General features: G+C 54.1%; 1 protein-coding gene across 4 annotated transcripts in view; it reads left to right on the forward strand.

Moving 5' to 3' along the window:
• The first annotated feature begins 682 nt into the window (after window positions 1–682).
• The window catches only part of SPIRE2 (spire type actin nucleation factor 2), a 50,450-nt gene continuing 27,982 nt past the window's right edge, over window positions 683–23,150 (forward strand). For 2 of the 4 annotated variants that reach the window (XM_054455493.2, XM_063654613.1), the window contains exon 1: window positions 10,444–10,776. In XM_054455493.2, the coding sequence (XP_054311468.1) occupies window positions 10,533–10,776 (244 nt within the window). In that variant the 5' untranslated portion in view covers window positions 10,444–10,532. Of the gene's footprint in view, window positions 919–10,443; window positions 10,777–23,150 lie in introns of those variants that run through there. The other 2 variants (XM_054455491.2, XM_054455490.2) reach the window with 2 other exon arrangements.

Here is a 23,150-nt window from a genome sequence, read left to right on the forward strand (position 1 = left end):
CCAGAGACCCATCCCCATCCTCTGGCAGTGGCCTTGGAACCACCGAAGGGATTCAGCCCAAGGGCCGCGTTCTCGGAAGGCGCCTTTATTGTGTAGATTGCTTAGACGACGTTCAGCGCCACAAACGAAGAGCCGAGGCACAGAGTGGGGCCTTGGATTCATGAGCTGGGGATGGAGCAGGAATGAGAATTCGGAGTCCATGAAACCCCCTCGAAGACTCCTGCACGGCCCGACTCGGACACTTTGCAATCTGCTGGTCGAGGGCGATGGTGTGAACTCAGGGAACAAACAGCCTGAGATCGCGCCGCTGCACTCCAGCCTGGGCAACAGAGCAAGACCCTGTTTCAAAAACAAAAAAATAACACAAAGCAATTAACAGGACTAGACTCAGAGGTGACCGAGAAATTGAAACAGGCTGGAAATTTAAAATAACTGTGATTAATATGTGGAGGTCTCTTGTATGAAAGGTGAACAATATGCATGAGGAGGAAACTCATCAAATTGTAAGAAAGGAAGAACGCTGATAACAGGTAATGCTTCTGATGGGGCAGCAGTAGGATCAACACAGCTGAGAAAAATAGGAATTACCCACATTGGAAAACAAAGAAGAAAAAGTTTTTTTTAAAAAAAAGCATCCAAGAACTGTGGGAAAACATTAAATGATATAATATGCATGTAATAGGACTCCCAAAAGAAGAAGAAAGAACAAATCGGAAAAAATGTTTGAAGAGAAAATTACTAACAATTCTCCCAAAATAATGAAAGACAACAAAATGCAGACCTGAGCTCAGAGCACACACAAAACTTGATAAATATGAGCCCCTGCCTCACACATGCACTGTATTCAAACTGTGGAAATCAGAGAGAAAACCGTGAAGATGGCCGGAGAAAAAAGATACGTTAAATACAGTAGCAAAGGTAAGAATTCCAGCCTGGGCAATATGGCAAGACCCCATCTCTACAAAAAATGTAAAATATTTTTTGTATTTTTTGTATTGCCCAGTGTGGTGACAGAAGCCTGTAGTCCTGTGGGCGGAGGATTACCCAGGTGCCAAGGCAAGAGACCGAAGGCACAAACTGTTTCAGTATAATAAAATCGTTCAAATAAGAACAGTCATAATACAAATTAGATATACAGATGATCATGGACAGTTATCAATTATTATAAACATTAATCATTAGCTTTTAATATTACTCTTTGTTGCATTACTAATATAACCTAGGAATAACCGGTGGGTATAGGGTCAGGTGCTGAAGGGACACTGTGAGAAGTGAATAGAAGGCAAGAGGTGAACCTTCTGTCACGCCCGCATAAGGGCTGCTTGAGGGCTCCTTGGTGAAGCAGTAACACCAGTGTCTGGGAAGGCACCCGTTACTTAGCAGACCGTGAAAGCGAGTCTCCTTTCCTTGGAGGAGTCAGGGAACACTCTGCTCCACCAGCTTCTTGTGGGAGGCTGGATATTATCCAGGCCTGTGTGCAGTCAGCCGGAGGCCTAACCCCTCCCTGTGGTGCTTCAGTGGTCACGCTCCTTATTCACTTTTCTTGCTCCTCCAGTACTCCTGGTTCTTCTTTGAAGTTCGTAGTAGATAGCAGTAGAAGAAATAGTGAAAGTCTTAAAGTCTTTGATCTTTCTTATAAGTGCAGAGAAGAAAATGCTGTCGTATGCTGCTTTCTCTCTCTGCTTCAGCTACCTAAAAAGGAAGGGCCCCCTATCCTGTAATCACGTGACATGCTTCACCTTGTCAATCACTTAGAAGATTCACCTTCCTTACGCTGCCCCCTTGTCATGTATGCAATAGATATCAAAGAGCCCAGCCGTTCGGGGCCACTACCAGTCTCTGCGTCTTGATGGTAGTGGTCCCCCGGGCCCAGCTGTTTTCTCTTTATCTCTTTGTCTTGTGTGTTTATTTATTACAATCTCTCTTCTCCGTACATGGGGAGAACACCCGCCAAGCCCTGTAGGGCTGGACCCTACATAGTCCCAGCTACTTGGGAGGCTAAGGTGAGAGGATCACTTGAGCCCAGGAGGCTGAGGCTGCAGGGAACCACTATCACGCCACTGCACTCCAGCCTGGATGACAGAGTGATACCCTGTCTCAAAAAAAAAAAAAAAAAGGCAGGGGCGGTGCGCACGGTGGCTCACACTTGTAATCCCGGCATTTTGGGGGGCTGAGGCCAGTGGATCACCTGAGGTCAGGAGTTTGAGACTAGCCTGGCCAACATGGTGAAATCTCAACTCTACTAAAAATACAAAAATTGACCAGGTGTGGTGGCTCATGCCTGTAATCCCAGCACTTTGGGAGGCCAAGGCAGGTGGATCACCTGAGGTTGGGAGTTCAAGACCAGCCTGACGAACATGGGGAAACCCCGTCTCTACTAAAAGTACAAAATCAGCCAGGCATGGTGGTGCATGCCTGTAATCCTAGCTACTCGGGAGGCTGAGGCAGGAGAATCACTTGAACCCAGGAGGCGGAGGTTGCAGTAAACCAAGATTGCACCACTGCACTCCATCCTGGGCAACTAGAGCAAAACTCTGTCTTGGCCCGGTGCAGTGGCTCACGCCTATAATCCCAGCACTTTGGGAGGCTGAGGCAGGCGGATCACTTGAGATCAGGAGTTCGAGACCAGTCTGGACAACATGGTGAAACCCCATCTCTACCAAAACTACAAAAATTAGCCGAGTGTGGTGGCGGGTGTATGTAATTCCAGCTACTCAGGAGGCTGAGGCAGGAGAATTGCTTGAACCCAGGAGGCGGAGCTTGCAGTGAGCCGAGATCGTGCCACTGCACTCCAGCCTGGGCAACAGAGCGAGACTCTGTCTCAAAAAAAAAAAAAGATAATTTTCTGTCTAGGACAAGTGGGGTGGCTCGTGACTGTAATCCCAGTGCTTTGGGAGGCTGAGGTGGGTAGATCACCTGAGGTCAGGAGTTCGAATTTGGCCTGGCCAACGTCATGAAACCCCATCTCTACTAAAAATACAAAATTAGCCGGGCGTGGTGGCGAGTGCCTGTAATTGCAGCTACTTGGGAGGCTGAGACTGGAGAATCGCTTGAACCCAGGAGATGGAGGTTGCAATGAGCTGAGATCATGCCAACTCCAGCCTGGGTGAGAGAGCGAGACTCTGTCTCAAAAAAAAAAAAAAAAAAAAGCTGGGTATGGCAGCTCGCACCTGTAATCCCAGCACTTTGGGAGGCCAAGGTGGGCAGATTACCTGAAGTCAGGAGTTTGAGACCAGCCTCCCCAACATGGAGAAACCTGGTCTCTACTAAAAATACAAAAAATGAGCCGGCTGTGGTGGCGGGCACCTGTAATCCCAGCTACTTGGGAGGCTGAGACAGGAGAATCGCTTCAGCCTGGGAGGCAGAGCTTGCAGTGAACTGAGATCATGCCACTGCACTCCAGCCTGGGCAACAAGAGCAAAACTCCATCTCAAAAAAGAAAAGAAAAGAAAAGTTCATCTGTCATTTGATGTGGCACATCTTTTATAATGGCCTGTTCTGCCTCTGCCTTGTCACTGAGCAGTGTGGAGAGAATTATGCCCATCAGTTGTGAGGAACTTCTGCATTCTTTTTTTTTTTTTTAAGATGGAGTCTCACTCTGTCGCCCAGGCTGGACTGCAGTGGCATGATCTTGGCTCACTGCAACCACTGCCTTCCAGGTTCAAGCGATTCTCCCGCCTCAGCCTCCCGACTAGCTGGGATTACAGGTGCCTGCCACCATGCCCGTGTAATTTTTGTATTTTTAGTAGAGACAGTGTTTCGCCATGTTGGCCAGGATGGTCTCAAACTCCTGACCTCAGGTGATCCGCCCGCCTCGGCCTCCCAAAGTGCTGGGATTACAGGCGTGAGCCACCGTGCCTGGACTTTTTTTTTTTTTTTTGAGACAGGGTCTCACTCTGCCACCAAGGCTAGAGTGGCGCAGTCTCATCTCACTACAACCTCCGCCTCCCAGGCCCATGGTCCTCCTGCCTCAGCCTCCCAAAGTGCTGGGACGACAGGTGTGAGGTGCCACGCCCAGCCTATTTCTCTCATCTTACAATGTTCAGGCCCCTGGGCAGGCACTGGAGGTGCTTTCACCATCTGAGACGATGTTTGCTGTCACATGTGGGGAGGAGCTTGTCAACCCCATGTTCACACAGGAACTAGTGTCTAAGTGACACATCTCAGCGTGTCTCATTCTTGGTTTTTTTTTTTTTTTTTTTGAGACACAGAGTTTCACTCTTGTCATCCAGGCTAGAGTGCAATGGTAAGATGTCTGTCGGCTCACCGCAACCTCCACCTCCCGGGTTCGAGAGATTCTCCTGCCTCAGCTTCCCAAGTAGCTGGGATTACAGCCCTGTGCCACCATGCCTGACTAATTTTGTATTTTTAGTAGAGATGGAGTTTCTCCATGTTGGTCAGGCTGGTCTCAAACTCCCAACTCCCAACCTCAGGTGATCCACCCGCCTCAACCTCCCCAAGTGTTGGGATTACAGGTGTGAGCCACCGCGCCCAGCCAGGACCCACTCATTTTTAACCACCTTGCTTTATCTGTTCAAAAGAGAAACAAATTCAACATGTGTAAATAACTCTGACCGCCCTCAATAGGAAGCAGACAGGGCCTTGAGTATTCCTCTCATTGCCTGACCCCGAATCGCAGCATGAGTGTCTCTCTTCACCATACCGCACGGGTCCTGCTCGCTGACCCAGCCCGCCTGCTGTCCAGGGCTTCCTCTGTCTCCGCTCTGGGACCTCCCCATGGCCACACATTCCGCCGCATGGTCTGGATCCCTCGCGGTGTCTGGGTTCAGCCATGCTCAGCCTCTGTGTCTTTTCGGTCACCAGCCTAGAAACCCTGGGGCACCCCGGGCCGGAAGCCTTCCCTCAGATCTGTCCTGAGTTCCCTTTCAGAGATCAAGCCCAGTCTGGCTCAGTCTTGCACCCCTTGGGATCCACGGCCTGCATAGTTACCCTAAAATAAACAAAGCACAAAACCAGGGCTCTCAAATGTCTGTTTTTCCTCCTGGGCCCCTGAGCTCTGACCCCGCCTGGCTGCACGGACCGTGACAAAGAGAGTATTCAGGGGCCTCGGGGGTGCAGGAGGCCGGGCTGCTCACCCGTACAGTGTGCACAGAATCCCTCGGGAGGAGCCGACCTTGTTTTTGAGTCTGAAATGGAATGAGTAAGGCATGGCCAAAGAAACCTCTGCACTCCACTGGCAACAGGTGAAGTGGCTCTGCCTGTGTCTAGATGGTGGAGGAGGCCTTTGACCTGAAGTTGACTTTGTGTCTGACTTGCTCTGACTTCTGTCCCAAGGCACTCAGGGCTCTTGCTATGCCACCTTGGACCCTGGGGCCCTGCACTTGTCTCTTGAAATGAAGAACCCTGGAATTCTCTGTGTAATTAGAGCCACAGAACACCTGGGGAACCAGCGCCAACTTACCTTCTCAGCCTCCAGGAACCTACAGTTGAGATCTTGTAGGCTCTGTCTGTAAAGATGCTGAGAGGTATAATTCCTAGAGCTTTTTAATCTGTGGCCAACTGCAGTCATCAGCCACACAGCCCCTCTGAGTGCACTGCCATGGTGTGGAGACGATTTACAGCCCGTCAAAGGGCTCCGTCTGATATTATTGAAAGCACCAAACACAGAGCATGGGAAAAAGCAAACATGACCAGTGGGTTCCTGATTGACGTCGGCACCTGGAGCCCTTCCCCACCTGCTGTGCTGGTCTTTGTTTCCTTGTGTACCGTTGCTCTGCCTGTAAGATCAGAGGGGCAGGCACCTACCTGGGGTTGCCCTGCTCTTTCCCCAGGCATAAGAATTTACCAGTGCCTGGTAAATTGGCATGAATGAGCAGCTTGTACCATAAGATAAACATTTTGGGGGTGTTTCTGCTAATGTGATAACTTGATAAAGTGATTATCCAGCCCCAAGCACTGGTGGATTAATCGTCACACTAAATGTCTCTAGTTTGTCCCCAAGCGGAGCAGCCCAGTTACTGATAATTTCCCTCTCCCAGGATTTCCTAATCTACTGGAAATGAAGGATAAGGAGCATGTTTGTAGATGTAGGCAATCCATAACTGTAGAAATGGCCTTGGTCTAAAGCACGTTTGTCCAACCCGTGGCCTGCGGGCTGCATGCAGCCCAGGAAAGCTTTGAATGCAGCCCAACACAAACTCTTAAACTTTCTTAAAACATTGTGAGATTTATGCACAGAGCTATTGGTGGTGTATTTTATGTGTGGCTCAAGACAATTCGTCTTCCAGTGTGGTCCAGGGAAGCCAAAAGATTGGACACCTCTGCTCTAAAGCTTTCCAAGCTGACTTAATGACTGACCTACATCAATCTCTACAATGCTTCTCGTTGAGTCCCTTTTTTTGTTTGTTTGTTTTTTGAGACGGAGTTTCACTGTGTCACCAGGCTGGAATGCAGTGGTGCAATCTCGGCTCAGTGCAACCTCCGCCTCCTGGGTTCAAGCGATTCTCCTGCCTCGGCCTCTTGAGTAGCTGGGACTACAGGCACGCGCCACCAGGCCCAGCTAATTTTTGTATTTTTATTTTTATTTTTTATTTATTTTTTTGAGACAGAGTCTCGCTCTGTCGCCCAGGCTGGAGTGCAGTGGCGCGATCTCGGCTCACTGCAACCTCCGCCTCCCAGGTTCATGCCTTTCTCCTGCCTCAGCCTCCCGAGTAGCTGGGACTACAGGCGCCTGCCACCACACCCGGCTAATTTTTTGTATTTTTAGTAGAGATGGGGTTTCACCGTGTTAGCCAGGATGGTCTCGATCTCCTGACCTCGTGATCCACCCACCTTGGCCTCCCAAAGTGCTGGGATTACAGGCGTGAGCCACCGCGCCCGGCCCGTGAGGCCCTTTGAGTAAGAAAGAAGGTCCTCTTGTGCCCCAGCCAGCTTCCCATTAGGGTAATTACCATCTTCTGCTCAATTGTCCCCGGCCAGTGCTGCACTGTGGCAGTGATGAGGCTGCAAGTCCGAAGAGTGCTCTGGGGTGGTGGCCAGTCATGGTGAGAGCAACGTCCCCCACCTTGACTTCTGGCAAGAAGCGGTGAGACCTACTCAGTGGAGTGTTGCAAATGGAAGCCTTTTTTTTTTTGAGACGGAGTCTCGCTCTGTCGCCCAGGCTGGAGTGCAGTGGCGCGATCTCGGCTCACTGCAAGCTTTGCCTCCTGGGCTCACGCCATTCTCCTGCTTCAGCCTCCTGAGTAGCTGGAACTACAGGCGCCCGCCACCACTCCCGGCTAATTTTTTGTATTTTTTAGTAGAGATGGGGTTTCACCGTGTTAGCCAGGATGGTCTCGATCTCTTGACCTCGTGATCTGTCCGCCTCGGCCTCCCAAAGTGCTGGGATTATAGGAGTGAGCCACTGTGCTCGGCTGCAAATGGAAGTCTTTATCCCCATGCATTCTGAAGGAAGAAACCACCCTGTGTGTGGGCCCAAGGATCAGCCTCAGACGTCAGCAGAGAACAATTCCCCATCATCACACAACTGGCAGTGTTTGGGCCAGGGACTTTGGTTACCACGAATGTAGAGACTGCTGCTCCTGTGTAATAAGATGCCTCATGGAAGGTTTTCTGATGTTGTTCTTCTAAGCCAGAACTTCAAATTCCTAACTTATCCATCGTTGGTACCCATGCTGGGGGCGGCAGGGACAGATCAGGAGGGGAGATCTGCTTGAGTGCCAGGTTTGTGGTACACGGTATTCAGGGCATGGCACCCCATCCCCACCCCACTCATCTCCAATTTTCCTTCTGCAAAACCCCAGTGTACCTATTAGTCTTTATGCATCTATTTACTAGAGACGGGGCCTCACTGTCACCCAGGCTGGAGCGCAGTGGTGCAATCACAGCGCACTGCAGCCTCGACCTCCCAGGCTGGAGCGCAGTGGTGCAATCACAGCGCACTGCAGCCTCGACCTCCCAGGCTGGAGCGCAGTGGTGCAATCACAGCGCACTGCAGCCTCGACCTCCCAGGCTGGAGCGCAGTGGTGCAATCACAGCGCACTGCAGCCTCGACCTCCCAGGCTGGAGCGCAGTGGTGCAATCACAGCGCACTGCAGCCTCGACCTCCCAGGCTGGAGCGCAGTGGTGCAATCACAGTGCACTGCAGCCTCGACCTCCCAGGCTGGAGCGCAGTGGTGCAATCACAGCGCACTGCAGCCTCGACTTCCCAGGCTCAAGTGGTCCTCCTGCCTTACCCTCCCAAGTAGCTGGGACCACCAGCACACACCACCACACCTGGCTATTGTTTTTAAAGTTTTTTAGCGATAGGGTCTCATGTTGCCCAGGCAGGTCTCGAACTCCTGGGTTCAAGACCTCGGGTTGCCTCGGCCTCCCAAAGTGCTGGGATTACAGGCATGAGCCACCGTGTCCAGCCCACTCCTGTTACTTTTGGTTGTGTTTTAGCTTGGGGAACCAAAGAAAGATGTGAATGTTGCCCCGCTATTGATTATAAAAACTTTAGGCATGGCTGGGCACAGTGGCTCACGCCTGTAATCCCAGCACTTTGAGAGGCCGATGCGGGTGGATCATGAGGTCAGGATATCGAGACCATCCTGGCTAATACAGTGAAACCCCGTCTCTACTAAAAAAATACAAAAAATTAGCTGGGCGTGGTGGCAGGCGCCTGTAGTCCCAGCTACTCAGGAGGCTGAGGCAGGAGAATGACGTAAACCTGGGAGGCGGAGCTTGCAGTGAGCCGAGATTGCGTCACTGCACTCTAGCCTGGGCGACAGAGCGAGACTCTGTCTCAAAACAAACAAACAAACTTTAGGCACAATTTGTCGTCATCAGACTCCTTTCTGCTTACAGATGAAAAGTCCAGCTGGACCGGGCGACGTGGCTCATGCCTGTAACCCCAGCACCTTGGGAGGCTGAGGCAGGGGGATCACCTAAGGTCAGGATTTTGAGACCAGCCTGGCCAACATGGCGAAACCACCCAAAAAATTATCCGGGCGTGGTGGCAGGCGCCTGTAATTCCAGCTACTTTGAGGCTGAGGCAGGAGAATCGCTTGAATCCGGGAGGTAGAGGTTGCAGTGAGCCAAGGTCGCGCCACTGCACTCCAGCCTGGGCAATAAGAGCAAAACTTCTCAAAAAAATAAAAAGAAAGGAAAAGAAAAGAAAAGTCCGGCTGGACTGGGCGTGGTTGCTCACGCTTGTAATCCCAGTACTTTGGGAGACCAAGGTGGCTGGACTGCTTGAGCCCAGGAATTCAAGACCAGCCTGGGCAACATGGTGAGATCCCATATCTACAAAAAATAAAAAAAATCAGCTGGGCGTGGTGGTTCATGCCTTTAGTCCCATCTACTCAGGAAGCTGAGGTGGGAGGATCACTTGAGCCCAAGAATTTGAGGTTCTAGTGAGCTACGATTGTACTGTTGCACTTCAGCCTGGGTGAGACCTTGTCTCTAAGAAAAAAAAAATCATTGTGGAACTTCTTTTCTGGGATGGGATCTCACTGTTGTCCAGGCAGGTCTAGAGCTCCTGGGTGACCAGGGAACTTCAAGTGCCCCAAGTTTCACCTCTGACCTGCATCAGAATCTCCAGCCCTGGAGCCCAGGAATCTGCATTTCATGACCCCGGGTGGTACTGGCAGCACCCAGGCTTGGGACCGTTTATGCCCCAACTGCATTTTCTTGCCCAGTTATTCAGATCTGGCACAGCTATGAAGAGGCCTGGGGATGAGCCCCAACCGAGCTCCCCTTGCGTCCCTCAGGCAAACACCCAGTCTCCAGGAGTGACCCGGCCTGAAGACACAAACACGCCCCAAATGCGATGCACGCCATCACTGGCCAACCGTGTGTGTGTTTATTTTTCACGGACACCCTAGAGACGTCACTGCAGGCACATTCCCTGCTAGGCAGAGGCATTTATTAAGGGCTTCATACCTGAAGGCCGGATGCGGGGAGTCGCCCTCACCCCAGCCACCCTGCGACAACCCCCGGAGGTCACCTTGCCCGGGGCTCGGGGAGGCCACTGCGGGCTTTGTCTGCTCAGCTCCTCCCGGCTCCCTCCCACGTTCCCAGCGGCAAACCTCCCAGGCCCCCCGCGGTCACCGCAGTGTCCCCGGCTGGATGCTGGCCTGGGCTTTTGTGGGCATCGGCCGTCTGGGTCTGCGGGGGAGCGTCGGGGGTGTCATCGCGAGTCCGAGCGCGCGGGCCCTGGCCCATGTCTGCACCCCCCAACCCTCACCCCGGTCCTGCCCAGCACCCTGGAGGGGTTCGCACCCCGGCCTCGGTCCCGCGCCCCCGCGTCCCCAGCCCTGAGCCCCAGCCTGTCCGCACCTGCCCGCGCCTCGCCGTCCCCCTCCCCCTCCGGGCCTCTCCCCGCGCGCCCTCCACTCCCCGCCCCCCCCACGTCCCTCCCCCTCCTCACCCCTCTACGCCCCTCCCCCTCCGCGCCCCGCCCCCGTCGCCGCCCCGCCTCCAACCTGAGGCGCTCGCGCGGGGCGGGGCGGCCAGGCTGACCCTGCGCGGCGGAAGGCGCGGCTGCATGGACGCGGGCCCGGCGCGCGGGAGGTGATGACGGCCCCGCCATGGCCCGGGCGGGCAGCTGCGGCGGCGACGCGGCGGGCGCGGGGCGGCCGGAGCCCTGGGAGCTGTCCCTGGAGGAGGTGCTGAAGGCCTACGAGCAGCCGCTCAACGAGGAGCAGGCGTGGGCCGTGTGCTTCCAGGGCTGCCGCGGGCTGCGGGGCTCGCCGGGCCGGCGCCTGCGGGATACCGGGGACCTCCTGCTGCGCGGGGACGGCTCGGTCGGGGCGCGGGAGCCCGAGGCCGCGGGTGAGGCCGGGGGCGGGGCAGCCGGCGGGGACCGCGGTCTGGGGCGTCCGTCCCGCCCCCTGGGTGGGGGTTGTCCCGGCGGAGAGGCTGCGACCGGTTCTGGAGCGGGAGACCCCCCTTTCTGCGGGACCCGGAGCTCCCTCCCTCCCACCTCCGTCTCTCCTTCCCTCCTTCTTTCCTCCCTCCTTCTCTCCCTCCTTCCTCTCCCTCCCCTGCTCTGGACGTTCCTCTCCCGGACCCCCCCACCTGACGCCTCTCCAAGCACGGGGCAGGCTGCTCCCAGGTGGCCTGGCTTCCTCCGGGAGAGGGACTTGGGCCGGTGGCTCAGGGAGCACGGAGCTGGGCCTTTGCTGGGGCGACTCCTCCCCTGCCTTCAGCAGGAAAGGAGACAGAAGCGTCCCCTTGGGGCATTTTCTCCTGGGTGGGAGGTGGGGGCCTGTGCCTCACTTGGCGTCTGAACTGACACTAAATTCCTGGATTTAACTGGGAGAGGAAGGGGTGTGTAAAGTTGGGGGGACGACCTGCTTGGTGTTTCTATTCTTAACCATCAACCAGAACCAACAATTAAGCCCTAGAAAGATACTTGAAGTTAGTGAGAATGGTGAGCTTAAGTGATTATTTACCCTTTACAAAAAATCGAAAGTGATTTCTTCCCTGGAGAGCTGGAGTGCTGGCTTGGAGCATGTGATATCACTCCAAAAGCTGGTACCCTGCCGGGGGCGGGGGGCAGAGGCAGGCTGTGTGTTTGCCACACTCTCTCCAGGCCTGAGAACTGTGGGTTTGCATGAGCAGGCCTCTGTGGAGGACCAGGAAGGGCCAGGGCAAGGCCAGACAGAAGCAAGCGACAGAGCCACGCGGGGCAGGGTGTGCTGTGCCCCACCCAAGGGCCCTTCCTTGTTCCTTCACCAGGTCCTGCTCATCCTGGAGCCCCCCCCCCCACCCCCCAGCTGCCTCCACACTCCTGCCATTTGCAGTATCCCACACAGGTGACAGCAAGAGCAGGCCCTGAGGTTTTACTCCCTCTGGAGAAACCCGAGGCGCAGGCTTGCGCGGGCACTCAGACAGTGGCAGCGTTCAGATTCAGTGTGGCGTCCCTCAGGGCTGTGCCGACTGCCGCCCAGAGGGTGGGCTGAGACGGCAGGTGCATGGGGCCCAGGAGGCTGCATGCTCACAGAGCCTCTGTGAAAGGGTGCCTGGACTTCACCCCATTCGTGGAGATGAGTGCAGAGCAGGAGGGGGCCGTAGGCAGCCTGGTTGTTGTGACCCTCTGACTGTAAATAGGCAGCCTGGTTGGTCTGACCCTCTGACTGTAAAGATGAGGAAACCGAGGCACACAGTGGTAAGTGGTTTGCCGGTGGTTAGAATCCAGAGCTCATTTGTCCGAGCTGTGTGGGAGCCCAGCCGCCTGCTTCCTGTTGGTGCTGTGCAAGGCGTCCTCAGAGCAGTGATCTGATTCTCTCCACCTCCATCCCTGGGTGGAGTGGCCCCTTCCTGGTCCTCACAGTCCTGGCAGCAGTTCCTGGCTGGGGTTCAAAGTTCAGGCAGGGCACTGTGTTGACCTTAGGGGGCGGTACCCGCCTATGGTCCAGTTCATTTTTTATTTGATACGATCTTTGTTTTCTGTTCATAACCCTGTCTCATGAAGGTGAATGAGGTTTATGACTTGCTGTCTCCTGAAGGTTTAAGAAAAATCTATTACCTTGAACTTTCTCTGCCATCCTTGTGGTGCTTCTGAGTCAGCTGAGACATCAGGCCAGCTGTCTCCTCAAAGGTGGCCAACCCAGCCTTTCTCTGGGACTTAAGTGATACGTAAATACATTAAAAGATGCATATTTATTTCTCCCTGTAAATATAAATAGAAAAACATCCACATCTCACTTGTTGGCATTTTAGTCTCGGTTTTTTACACCAGTTGAATTTCTCAACCTGTAACCTTGGGTCTTCAGTACCCACTCTCTCACACAAACTGAATATGGGCAGTAGGTGTGTAAAACAACTTTGAAAAAAACCAACAACAAACTAAACCATATTTAGGAGGATGAATAATATTATCTTAGCACACAAATAGTAATACTTCTTATTTCCAAGCTAAGATTAGGAAAAAAATGACTAGAAGAGACTTTCTAATCTTTATTCTGAAGACTTTGTAACTGCTTAGAAGCTTTTTTCTTTTTCTTTTTCTTTTTTTTTTTTTTTTGAGATGGAGTCTTAACTCTGTTGCCCAGGCTGGAGTGCAGTGGTGGGATCTCAGCTCACTGCAAGCTCTGCCTCCCGGGTTCACGCCATTCTCCTGCCTCAGCCTCCCCAGTAGCTAGGACTACAGGCGCCCGCCACCACACCTGGCTAATTTTTTTTATTTTTAGTGGAGACGGGGTTTCACTGTGTTAGCCAGGATGGTCTCGATCTCCTGACTTCGTGATCCGCCCACCTCGGCCTCCCAAAGTGCTGGGAATACAGGCGTGAGCCACCACGCCCGGCCTGGATGCTAAACTTTTTCACAGGCAGGCCCCGCTCTTTACACTAGGATGCCACACATTGCTGGTCCTCCAGGTATCCCCGCCCTTCCTCCTGCCCCTCCCCCTTGTGCCCGGCTCTCAGGCCATCTGCCTCTAAGGCACCCCTAGAGCACTGGCTCTGGGGTTCTGCTGTTTTGCAGCCCCGCGCACTCCCAGATGTCTAAGCCTTCCCAACCCGTTCGTCTCGCGGCCTGTGTTCCAAACAGAAACATCCATAGTGATCTAGGCAGCACGGGACACTGTGTCCACGCCCGGAGCTCTGCAGAGGGTGAAGCTCTTCCCTCCTCTGGTTCCCTCTCCATCCCGCACCGTGCTGATGAGCAGGCCCCAGCTTCTTGCTCCCATTCCTCCTCAAGGCGGAGTGATGGCAGCGCGTGCCTGCATGAGGCGAGATAGGGGCTCTGGGCCCAGGAAGCACCCCATGGTTACGGCCTGTGTGAAAGGGCATCGTTTTCACCCACGGAGGCCCGTTTGTGTGTCTGTGCTGGAGTCCACCTTTGCTGAGGAACACCGTGGCCTCGAGCCCGCCGCCAGCCTGCCTGTTCTGCCGCTGGATCTGGGCTGGCTGGGCCTCCTCAGTGGCCAGGACTGTCTGGTGAGCTTGCCTTTATTTTAAAATAGCACTCTGCAAACGTGTGCACGTGAGTGTTTAGTTGCTTTCTGGAGATGGTGTCTGTCGTTGTGCTGGAGAAAAGCAAGAACTGATTGGAAAGATGAAATTCTGCTCCCAAAGGAGATAATATTTTCCTCCTCCTGAGTCTCCCTCTGGAAGCCAGGACACTTCTGGTTGGAATGCGTTCCTTAAACCGGGTGGCTTCTGTCAGCAGCTTCCTGCCTCCTCAGCAGAGCTGAGGGGCATCACAGCTGGCGTCACCTGCCCTCACCGTCCCCGGGCACCCTCGGAGCTCAGGCCCTGCTTCTGTTGCACCCTGGGAGGGGCGCTCAGTCAAGATATGGTGTGCAGATGAGGCCAGGCGCCGCTGACAGGTGGGCACATTGCTTCAGCATCCAGGGGCGTTTGCAGAGCCGGGCTGAGCAGTGCCCTTCCATTCTCATTTGCTCCTCTGATGAAGGGCCCTGTTTTTGTTGTTGTTGTTTTTTGAGACAGAGTTTCACTCTTATTGCCCAGGCTGGAGTGCAATGGCATGATCTCGGCTCACTGTAACCTCAGCCTCCTGAGTTCAAGCGATTCTCCTGCCTCCAGCCTCCCAAGTAGCTGGGATTACAGCGCGCCCGCCACCAAACCCATCTAATTTTTTTTTTTTTTTTTCTGAGACGGACTTTCGCTCTGTTGCCTAGGCTGGAGTGCAGTGCCGTGATTTCAGCTCACTGCAACCTCCGCCTCCCCAGGTTCAAGTGATTCTCCTGCCTCAGCCTCCGGAGTAGCTGGGATTACAGGCATGTGCCACCATGCCCAGCTAACTTTTGTATTTTTAGTAGAGACGGGGTTTCACCATGTTGGCCAAGCTGGTCTCGAACTCCTGACCTCCGGTGATCCGCCTGCCTCAGCCTCCGAAAGTGCTGGGATGACAGGCATGAGCCGCCGCACCCGGCCATTTTTTTGTATTTTTAGTAGAGATGGGGTTTCACCATGTTGGCCAGGCTGGTCTCGAACTCCTGACCTCAGGTGATCCGCCTGCTTAAGCCTCCGAAAGTGCTGGGATTACAGGGTGAGCCACCGCACCCGCCCGGCCAAAGGCACTGTTTTGATTCCCATTTTACAAATTAGAAGACTCAAGTCCACAAAGGGAAAGCAGCCACCCAGGTGGTATCAGGGGCAGGTTCAGCTCAGCCCCTACGCCCTGCTGGGCTTGGGGGCAGGTTCAGCTCAGGCCCCTGTGGCCTGCTGGGCTTGAGAAGCTTCGCCTTTGTGCCTCGGTTTCCTTCTCTGTGAAATGGGAGGTGCAGCGGTGGTGCTAACATCTGTGCAGCCCTGGGCACGCCTGGCTCCGGAAGCACTGGCCAGTGGGGGTGGCAGCAAGGGATCCGCACCCGTGCACTCGCCGGACCCGCCTCAGGGAGCAGCACGTGTGGTCCAGGCTGCGAATCCTGACCGGATTCTCAGGGAGGGGTTTTGCAAAGTGCACCGGTGGGGGCTGGGAGCTCCTGTGATGTAAAATGACCTCTATCCCTGAGCCCTCCCATGTAGAAAGCGGGAAGGAGGCTGGCCGCTGTGTATGGGTGTGAGCTGGGGTTTGTTTGTAGATGGCATTCCCGATATAGTCTCACCTCTGAGCAAGGGTTACCTCACAGGAAGGCAGTCCTGCAGCAAGCCTGTTTTCTTTACAGAGACATCTGTGAACCTGTCCGTGCTCGCGGTTGGCCGTCGTAGAAGGCCCCATAAGCATAGCCCGTGTGACTCTGTGAATCTGCCTGTGCTCACGGTTGGCCGTCGTAGAAGGCCCCATAAGCATAGCCCGTGTGACTCTGTGAATCTGCCTGTGCTCACGGTTGGCCGTCGTAGAAGGCCCCATAAGCATAGCCTGTGTGACTCTGTGAACCTGCCCGTGCTCGCGGTTTGCCGTTGTAGAAGGCCCTATAAGCATAGACCGTGTGAATCTGTGAACCTGCCCGTGAAGGCCCCGATAAGCATAGCTTGTGTGAATCTGTGAACCTACCCGTGTTCGCGGTTGGCTGTCGTAGAAGCCCGGATAAGCATAGCCCGTGTGACTCTGTGAATCTGCCCGTGAAGGCCCCGATAAGCATAGCCCGTGTGAATCTGTGAACCTGCCCGTGAAGGCCCCGATAAGCATAGCCTGTGTGAATCCGTGAACCTGCCCGTGCTCATGGTTTGCCGTCGTAGAAGCCCGGATAAGCATAGCCCGTGTGACTGTTCGCTGAGCCCTGGCTTGGGCAGCTCTTGCAAGTTCTGCCTTGTGCTTTTGGGCAAAGGCTTGGGGTCCCTGTGCTACTGTTGAGATTTGGTTAATGGTGGGGACGTGGCCCCGTCCTCACTGCCACCTTCCAGGCCCTCCTACACCGACTCACCACCAGCCTAATGTCCACAGAGAGTAGTTTCTCTGCCCCAGATAGGAAAGAATCTGCTATGTCTTCCTAATTCGGCAACAGGGGTATTGGAGTGCTGGTGAGAGCCGGCTCCCACAGCCTGTAGGGACTGGTTGGTCTGGTCCTGGTTTGCGGCCCATTTAAGCAAACATACCAGTGGGTCTCAGCGCGGGAAGACAGAAAGTTTCGGCTCTGATCATTCACTCTGACTCCTCAGAGGGCGCTGGGACTCCGGATAAGGTTGAGGCCCCGTTTAGGAGGAAGGCGGGATGGAAACACACCTGGTAATTAGGCAAATCAGCTCGTGCTGGGAAAGTCGAGGACACCTGAAGGAAGGGCCCAGCCTCGCCTGGCTTCTCTCTCCTCATTCCAAAGACCCCTTCATTCCAGCGCCTGTGTCTCTGGGACTGAGGAGCAGGAGGAGTGCTTGGGAGTAGTTTAAAAGGAGTGTATGGGCCGGGTGTGGTGGCTCACACCTGTAATCCCAGCACTTTGGGAGGCTGAGGCCGGCGGATCACATGAGGTCAGGAGTTTGAGAACAGCCTGGCCAACATAGTGAAACCCCGTCTCTACTAAAAATACAAAAATTTGCTGAGCTTGGTGGAGGGCGTCTGTAGTCCCAGCTGTTTAGGAGGCTGAGGCAGGAGAATCGCTTGAACCTGGGAGGCGGAGGTTGTAGTGAGTCGAGATTGTGCCACTGCACTCCAGCCTGAGCGACACAGTGAGACTCCATTTCAAAAACAAAAACAAAACAAACATAGGTTATTCTCTTACAGTTTAAGAGGTCAGAAACCCAGGATGATCTACCTGTCAGGGGTCAGCACCTGGACCCTCACCTGCCACCTTAAGCTCCTCTCGGTACATGCTCACAGGTTCTGGGGTTAGAACACAGACAGCTTTAGGGGCCATGATTCTGCCGACTGCGGCAGGCTGGGGGTCGAGAATCTCAGGGAATGCCCACCACCCACCTCCAGATCCTCCTCCATGTCTCCAGGTACTTCCTTGCGTCTCTCTCCATCCTCCCTTCCATCTCGTTTTAATGCATTTCAGGGAAGTTGTGGATGGTACGACAGTTCCTCTAAATACTTAAGCCTGTGTGGTATTAAGCAGACACCAGCATTTGTTTATAGTTGTTTCTTTTGAGGTGAAATTTACATACAGTGAAATGCAAGAATCCGGAATCACCCAGAACCACCTTGATGTCTGCTGTGAAGGTCTCACCGCCCTGGAGAGCTGTGAAAAATATCCCCCGGCTGGGCGCGGTGGCTCACGCCTGTCATCCCAGCACTTTGGGAGGCTGAGGCAGGCGGATCACCTGAGGTCGGGAGTTCAAGACCAGCCTGACCAACATGGAGAAACCCCATCTTTACTAAAAAAAAAAAAAATACAAAATTAGCTGGGCGTCGTGGTATATGCCTGTAATCCCAGCTGCTGAGGAGGATGAGGCAGGAGAATCGCTTGAACCCGGGAGGTGGAGGTTGTGGTGAGCCAGGATTGCGCCATTGCACTCCAGCCTAGGTAACAAGAGTGAAACTCTAGCTAAAAAAAGAAAAAATCTCGCACCCCAGATTCCAGTTCTGTAGGTCTTTGCAGGCCCCAGGAATCTGTGTTTCCAAAGCTGCCCGTGCCTGGCCCATCGCGTGGGTTCTGGAATTGCAGGTCTTCTCCCTCGAACAGGACTCGAGGCTCCGTTGTCGGGCCTGTTAAATCCAGATCCGAGTCCTGCCCCGGAACGTCTGACTCTGACCCTCCCAGGTCTGCCTGAGAATCCGCATCTGTAACGAGTTCCCTGGTCTGCTGCTGCAGGAGTGAGGCACTCCACCCTCAGGGGACTCGGATGGTGGTGAGGGGGAAGAGTCAAGGTCTCCATGTCAACCCTGGAGCCAAGGCTAGGCCCAGGGTCAGACTCAGCTGGGTGGCCTTGGGCCAGTTCCTCACCCTCTCTGGACCTCTTGGACTGGGATTAATGGCATAGCCGCATCGTGAGGCGCATGTGACAGGGGTGCTTATTAGCCAGGAGAGAGGGCACCTTCTCAGGTAGAATCTGACGCTGTCACCTCTCAGCTGCTGCCTTTCTGCTATAACCAGCGGTGGGGTCCCCTTAGGGCTCACCTTAAGACTTGAGACACGCCAGGCAGGGTCTGGGTCGGGATCCCTGCAGGAGCGGAGAAGTGGGGGATCTGGGGGCACTGCTGAGGGCAGTTCTGTGGCCAACACACACCTCCCCGACTCGGGTCTCCCCACACATTGATGCCTGGCATCCTGGGTTCTTGTTGCGGAGGAGGACGCCCCGTGCGGGGGGCGTGTGAGTTTAAGGAACGAGTGGGTTGGTCTCAGCCAGGGATCAGCCACCGCCCTCTGAGATGGGCACTGGCGGAAGTGAGATGCAAGAGGAAGCTCACGGCTCAACCACATGGTTCCCTCTGACCCAAAGAGCAAGCTCTGTTTGCTAAACAAACACAGACTCCTGGTTTCGTGAGGGCGTTTCTCCCTCTGGGCTTCCATTTGCCTGCTCTCAGCAGCCTCTTTTTTTGTTTTTTGTTTTTTTTGAGACAAGTCGCCCAGACTGGAGTGCCTCGGCTCACTGCAGTCTCCGCCTCCGGGGGTCAAACGATCCTCCCACCGCAGCCTCCAGGGGAACTGGGACCACAGGCACACACTACCACGCTCAGCTATTTTTTTTTTTTTTTTTTTTTTTTTGTATTTTTAAGAGAGACAGGATCTTACCACATTGCCCAGGCTGGAATGCAGTGGTGCAATCTCAGCTCACTGCAAACTCCACCTCCTGGGTTCACGCCATTCTCCTGCCTCAGCCTCCTGAGTAGCTCGGACTACAGGCACCGGCCACCATGCCCAGCTAATTTTTGGATTTTTAGTAGAGATGGGGTTTCACCATGTAGGCCAGGCTGATCTTGAACCCCTTACCTCAGGTGATCGGCCTGCCTCGGCCTCCCAAAGTGCTGGGATTACAGGCGTGAGCCACCGTGCCCGGCCTACAATAACTCTTATGGTAGATGATGTCTCTGTTTCATCAGCGGGAACCAGGGAAGCTCAGGGAAGCACGGTGGGCCACGGAAGCCACACAGGCTGTTTCATGGCAGATCTGTGTTTGCTCCAGACCACCAGGCCCCCACCCTGAATTCTAAGACTGACGTGGGTGCTGCGGGCTCGCTCACTGTCACACCTTGATTTCTTGACACTCGCACATCCACATGCTCCAAATCAAAGTGCAGAGTGCAATGAAGGGTGTCCAGCAGCCGGTGCTAGGAGTGTTTTTCGTCTGTGCAACAGGCAGGTGGCTCTGTCTCTTCCTGAACTCAGGGGCTGCCCTCTCTTTCCCTCAGTGTGGGTCTTGGGTTTTCTCCGCACAAAGGGCTCTCGTTCTCTTTCACGGCTGCCCAGTGTCCCCGTGTGCAATCTAGTAGAGACGGATTTTCACCATGTTGGCCAGGCTGGTCTTGAACCCTTTACCTCAGGTGATCCGCCTGCCTCGGCCTCCCAAAGTGCTGGGATTACAGACGTGTCTGAAGTGGACACATCTGTGTTTCGAGTGTTAAACTGTTAGGAGGGGGCCGGGCGCTGTGGCTCACGCCTGTAATCCCAGCACTTTGGGAGGCCAAGGCGGGCAGATCACGAGGTCAGGAGATCAAGACCATCCTGGCTAACATGGTGAAACCCCGTCTCTAAAAATACAAAAATTACTAAATACAAAAAAATTACTAAAAATAAAAAAAATTAGCTGGGCGTGGTGGCGGGCGCCTGTAGTCCCAGCTACTTGGGAGGCTGAGGCAGGAGAATGGCGTGAACCTGGGAGGCAGAGATTGCAGTGAGCCGAGATCACACCACTGCACTCCAGCCTGGGCGACAGAGCGAGACTCCGTCTCAAAAAAAAAAAAAAAAAAACTCTTAGGAGGGATGTCGTGGGTGTGTGGCCGGGTGCCCGTGCCTTCCAGGAGTGTTGGCAGTGGGTGGGGGGCGGCGCGTGATTTGAAAGTTGCTGCAGGGTGCCTGCTTTGGGCTGTTGCTAGTTCGTGCATCCTCCAGGAATGGGTGTGCTGCGTCCCCCTGTCTGCCCTGGCCCTGGTGCTTCTGAGAGCACTCAGCCTGAGACCTGGGAAGCAGGAAACCACCCGAGGCGGGAGAGATCAGAGATGGCTTCACTCACTGTCAGTCAGCGTTTAAGCAGCGGCCACACGCGGGGGTTGGGCCCGATGTAGCCAAATGCTGTGGCCGCCTCAAGATGTGTGAGGTCTTCCTCTCGGTGTGGGGTGAAAAGTGGAGTCGTACCCCTTCCTATGCAGAGAGCATGGGCTCCCCCAGAGCCATCCCTGTCCTGACCCCAAGCCTAAGAGAGTCAAGGGCAGGGCAGCCTTGGGCCGAGCCTGGCCAGGGGGCCCTGGTGGCCTCACTGCCATTGTCACTGATGATCGTGCTTGTGTGTCTGCCACCTGGCTTGTTATTCGAGGTAACGCCACGTGTGAGATTGAGCAGGAGTCCTCTCCGTCCTGCAGGTCACAGGGGCAAGACACCCAGCACCAGTAGCCACAGGTTGGTCAGGATTCGACCTCCTCCCACCAAACCCCTTGTCAGGCTGGGCTGATGCTCCCAGGCAGATGCAGGCTGAGGCTGCCTGGTAACCTCTGTCCACCACCCACCTCCCTGCAGTGTGGGATGACCTTCCTCTTGAAGCTGCTGGGGCAGCTGCAGGCAGCAAATGTCCCACAGACATCTCTCTTCCAAATGAAACCTGTCATCTTTTTTTTTTCTTTTTTTTTTGAGACGGAGTCTCGCTCTTTCGCCCAGGCTGGAGTGCAAGTGGCCCGATCTCAGCTCACTGCAAGCTGCACCTCCTGGGTTCAAGCCGTTCTCCTGTCTCAGCCTCCCGAGTAGCTGGGACTACAGGCGCCCACCACCAGGCCTGGGTAATTTTTTAGATTTTTAGTAGAGACGGGGTTTCACCATGTTAGCCAGGATGGTCTCGATCTCCTGACCTCGTGATCCGCCCGCCTCGGCCTCCCAAAGTGCTGGATTACAGGCATGAGCCACCACGTCTGGCCCAAATCCTTTCAAAGTTACATTTTAATGTTACCGTAATATTTCCCTCAAAAGTTGGAGATGGTTTGCATAAAAATAAAAGGTTTTCAAACTTTTTTTTTTTTTTTTGAGATGGAGTCTCACTCTGTCACCAGGCTGGAGTGCAGTGACGCAATCTCAGCTCACTGCAAACTCCGCCTCCCGGGTTCACGTCATTCTCCTGCCTCAGCCTCCCGAGTAGCTGGGACTACAGGTGCCCGCCACCACGCCCGGCTAATTTTTTGTATTTTTTAGTAGAGACGGGGTTTCACCATGTTAGCCAGGATGGTTTCGATCTCCTGACCTCGTGATCCACCCGCATCGGCCTCCCAAAGTGCTGGGATTACAGGCGTGAGCCACCGCGCCCGGCTGAAACCTGTCATCTTTTACAAGAACACACAGGATTGTTTCAAAGAAGACTCCCTAGCATCTTTGTTCTACTTATTTGTTATTTTACACAAAAGAAATCTGAGTCAGGTGCAGTAGCTCACACCTGTACTCCCAGCACTTTGGGAGGCTGAGGTGGGAGGATCGCTTGAGCCCAGGAAGTCGAGGCTGCAGTGAGCCATGATTACACCACTGACTCCAGCCTGGGTGACAGAGCAACACCTTGTTTCAAAAAAAAAAGAGGAAAAAGAGACCCAGTGGCTTTACTTCTCTCGCTGCCGCTGTGCTTCCCTGCAGGGAGAAATAGGCTCTTAGCTCCTAGCGGTGGGTGGAAACCAGGTGTCCTGGTTCTGGCTCCCACCTCAGCATGGCACTAATAGACTTGATGAGAACTCTGGGGTCCTCACTGCCTCCATCTGCTCTACCCTGGAGAGAATGTTTTAGATAAGCAAAAGGTGGTTTGCATAACCCCCATGTGGCCACGTTGGTGACGGGGTTGTGGTAGCTCTGTGGCCACGTTGGTGACGTGGTTGTGGTAGCTCTGTGGCCACGTTGGTGACGTGGTTGTGGTAGCTCTGTGGCCACGTTGGTGACGTGGTTGTGGTAGCTCTGTGTGCACTTATACCTGGATGTTCTGCTGGGTTGCTTGCTGTGGTCTGGCCATGCTCGGTGGCCCAGCTGCCCCATTTATTAGGGGTATGGTCTTGGGTAAGTTTCTCAACCTGCCTGAGCCTCGATTTCCTCATCTGTAACGAGGGAATCATGGCACCAACCTTTGTGGGATGGCTGTGCAGATAGAGACCACGGTAAACAATTTTTTTTTTTTTTTTTGAGATGGAGTTTTGCTCTTGTTACCCAGGCTGGAGTGCAGTGGTGCGATCTCGGCTCACCGCCACCTCCACCTCCCAGGTTCAAGCGAGTCTCCTCCCTCAGCTTCTTGAGTCACTGGGATTACAGGCACGCACCACCACACCTGGCTAATTTTGTATTTTTAGTAGAGATGGAGTTTCTCCATGTTGGCCAGGCTGGTCTCCAACTCCCGACCTCAGGTGATCCGCCCACCTCGGCCTCCCAAAGTGCTGGGATTATAGGCATGAGCCACTGCACCCCACAGTAAATACTTTTTTAACATCTAGTTTTATAACATCCTAGGCTCAGGCTCTGACTGCAAGGTCTCTGTCAGCCTCCAAGTCTCTCCCAGATAATCTCTCATCTTAGAACCCAGAGACACCCCAAGTCTTTGCAGCTTAAATACAATTAGATTCATGAACACGTAATTTTTGTTTGTTTGTTTGTTACGGAGTCTCACTTTGTTGCCCAGGCTGGAGTGCAGTGGCACCATCTTGGCTCACTGCAACCTCCACCTCCTGGGTTCAAGCGATTCTCCTCTCT

Source organism: Pongo pygmaeus, chromosome 18 (assembly GCF_028885625.2).
Source record: "Pongo pygmaeus isolate AG05252 chromosome 18, NHGRI_mPonPyg2-v2.0_pri, whole genome shotgun sequence".
NCBI lineage: Eukaryota > Metazoa > Chordata > Mammalia > Primates > Hominidae > Pongo > Pongo pygmaeus.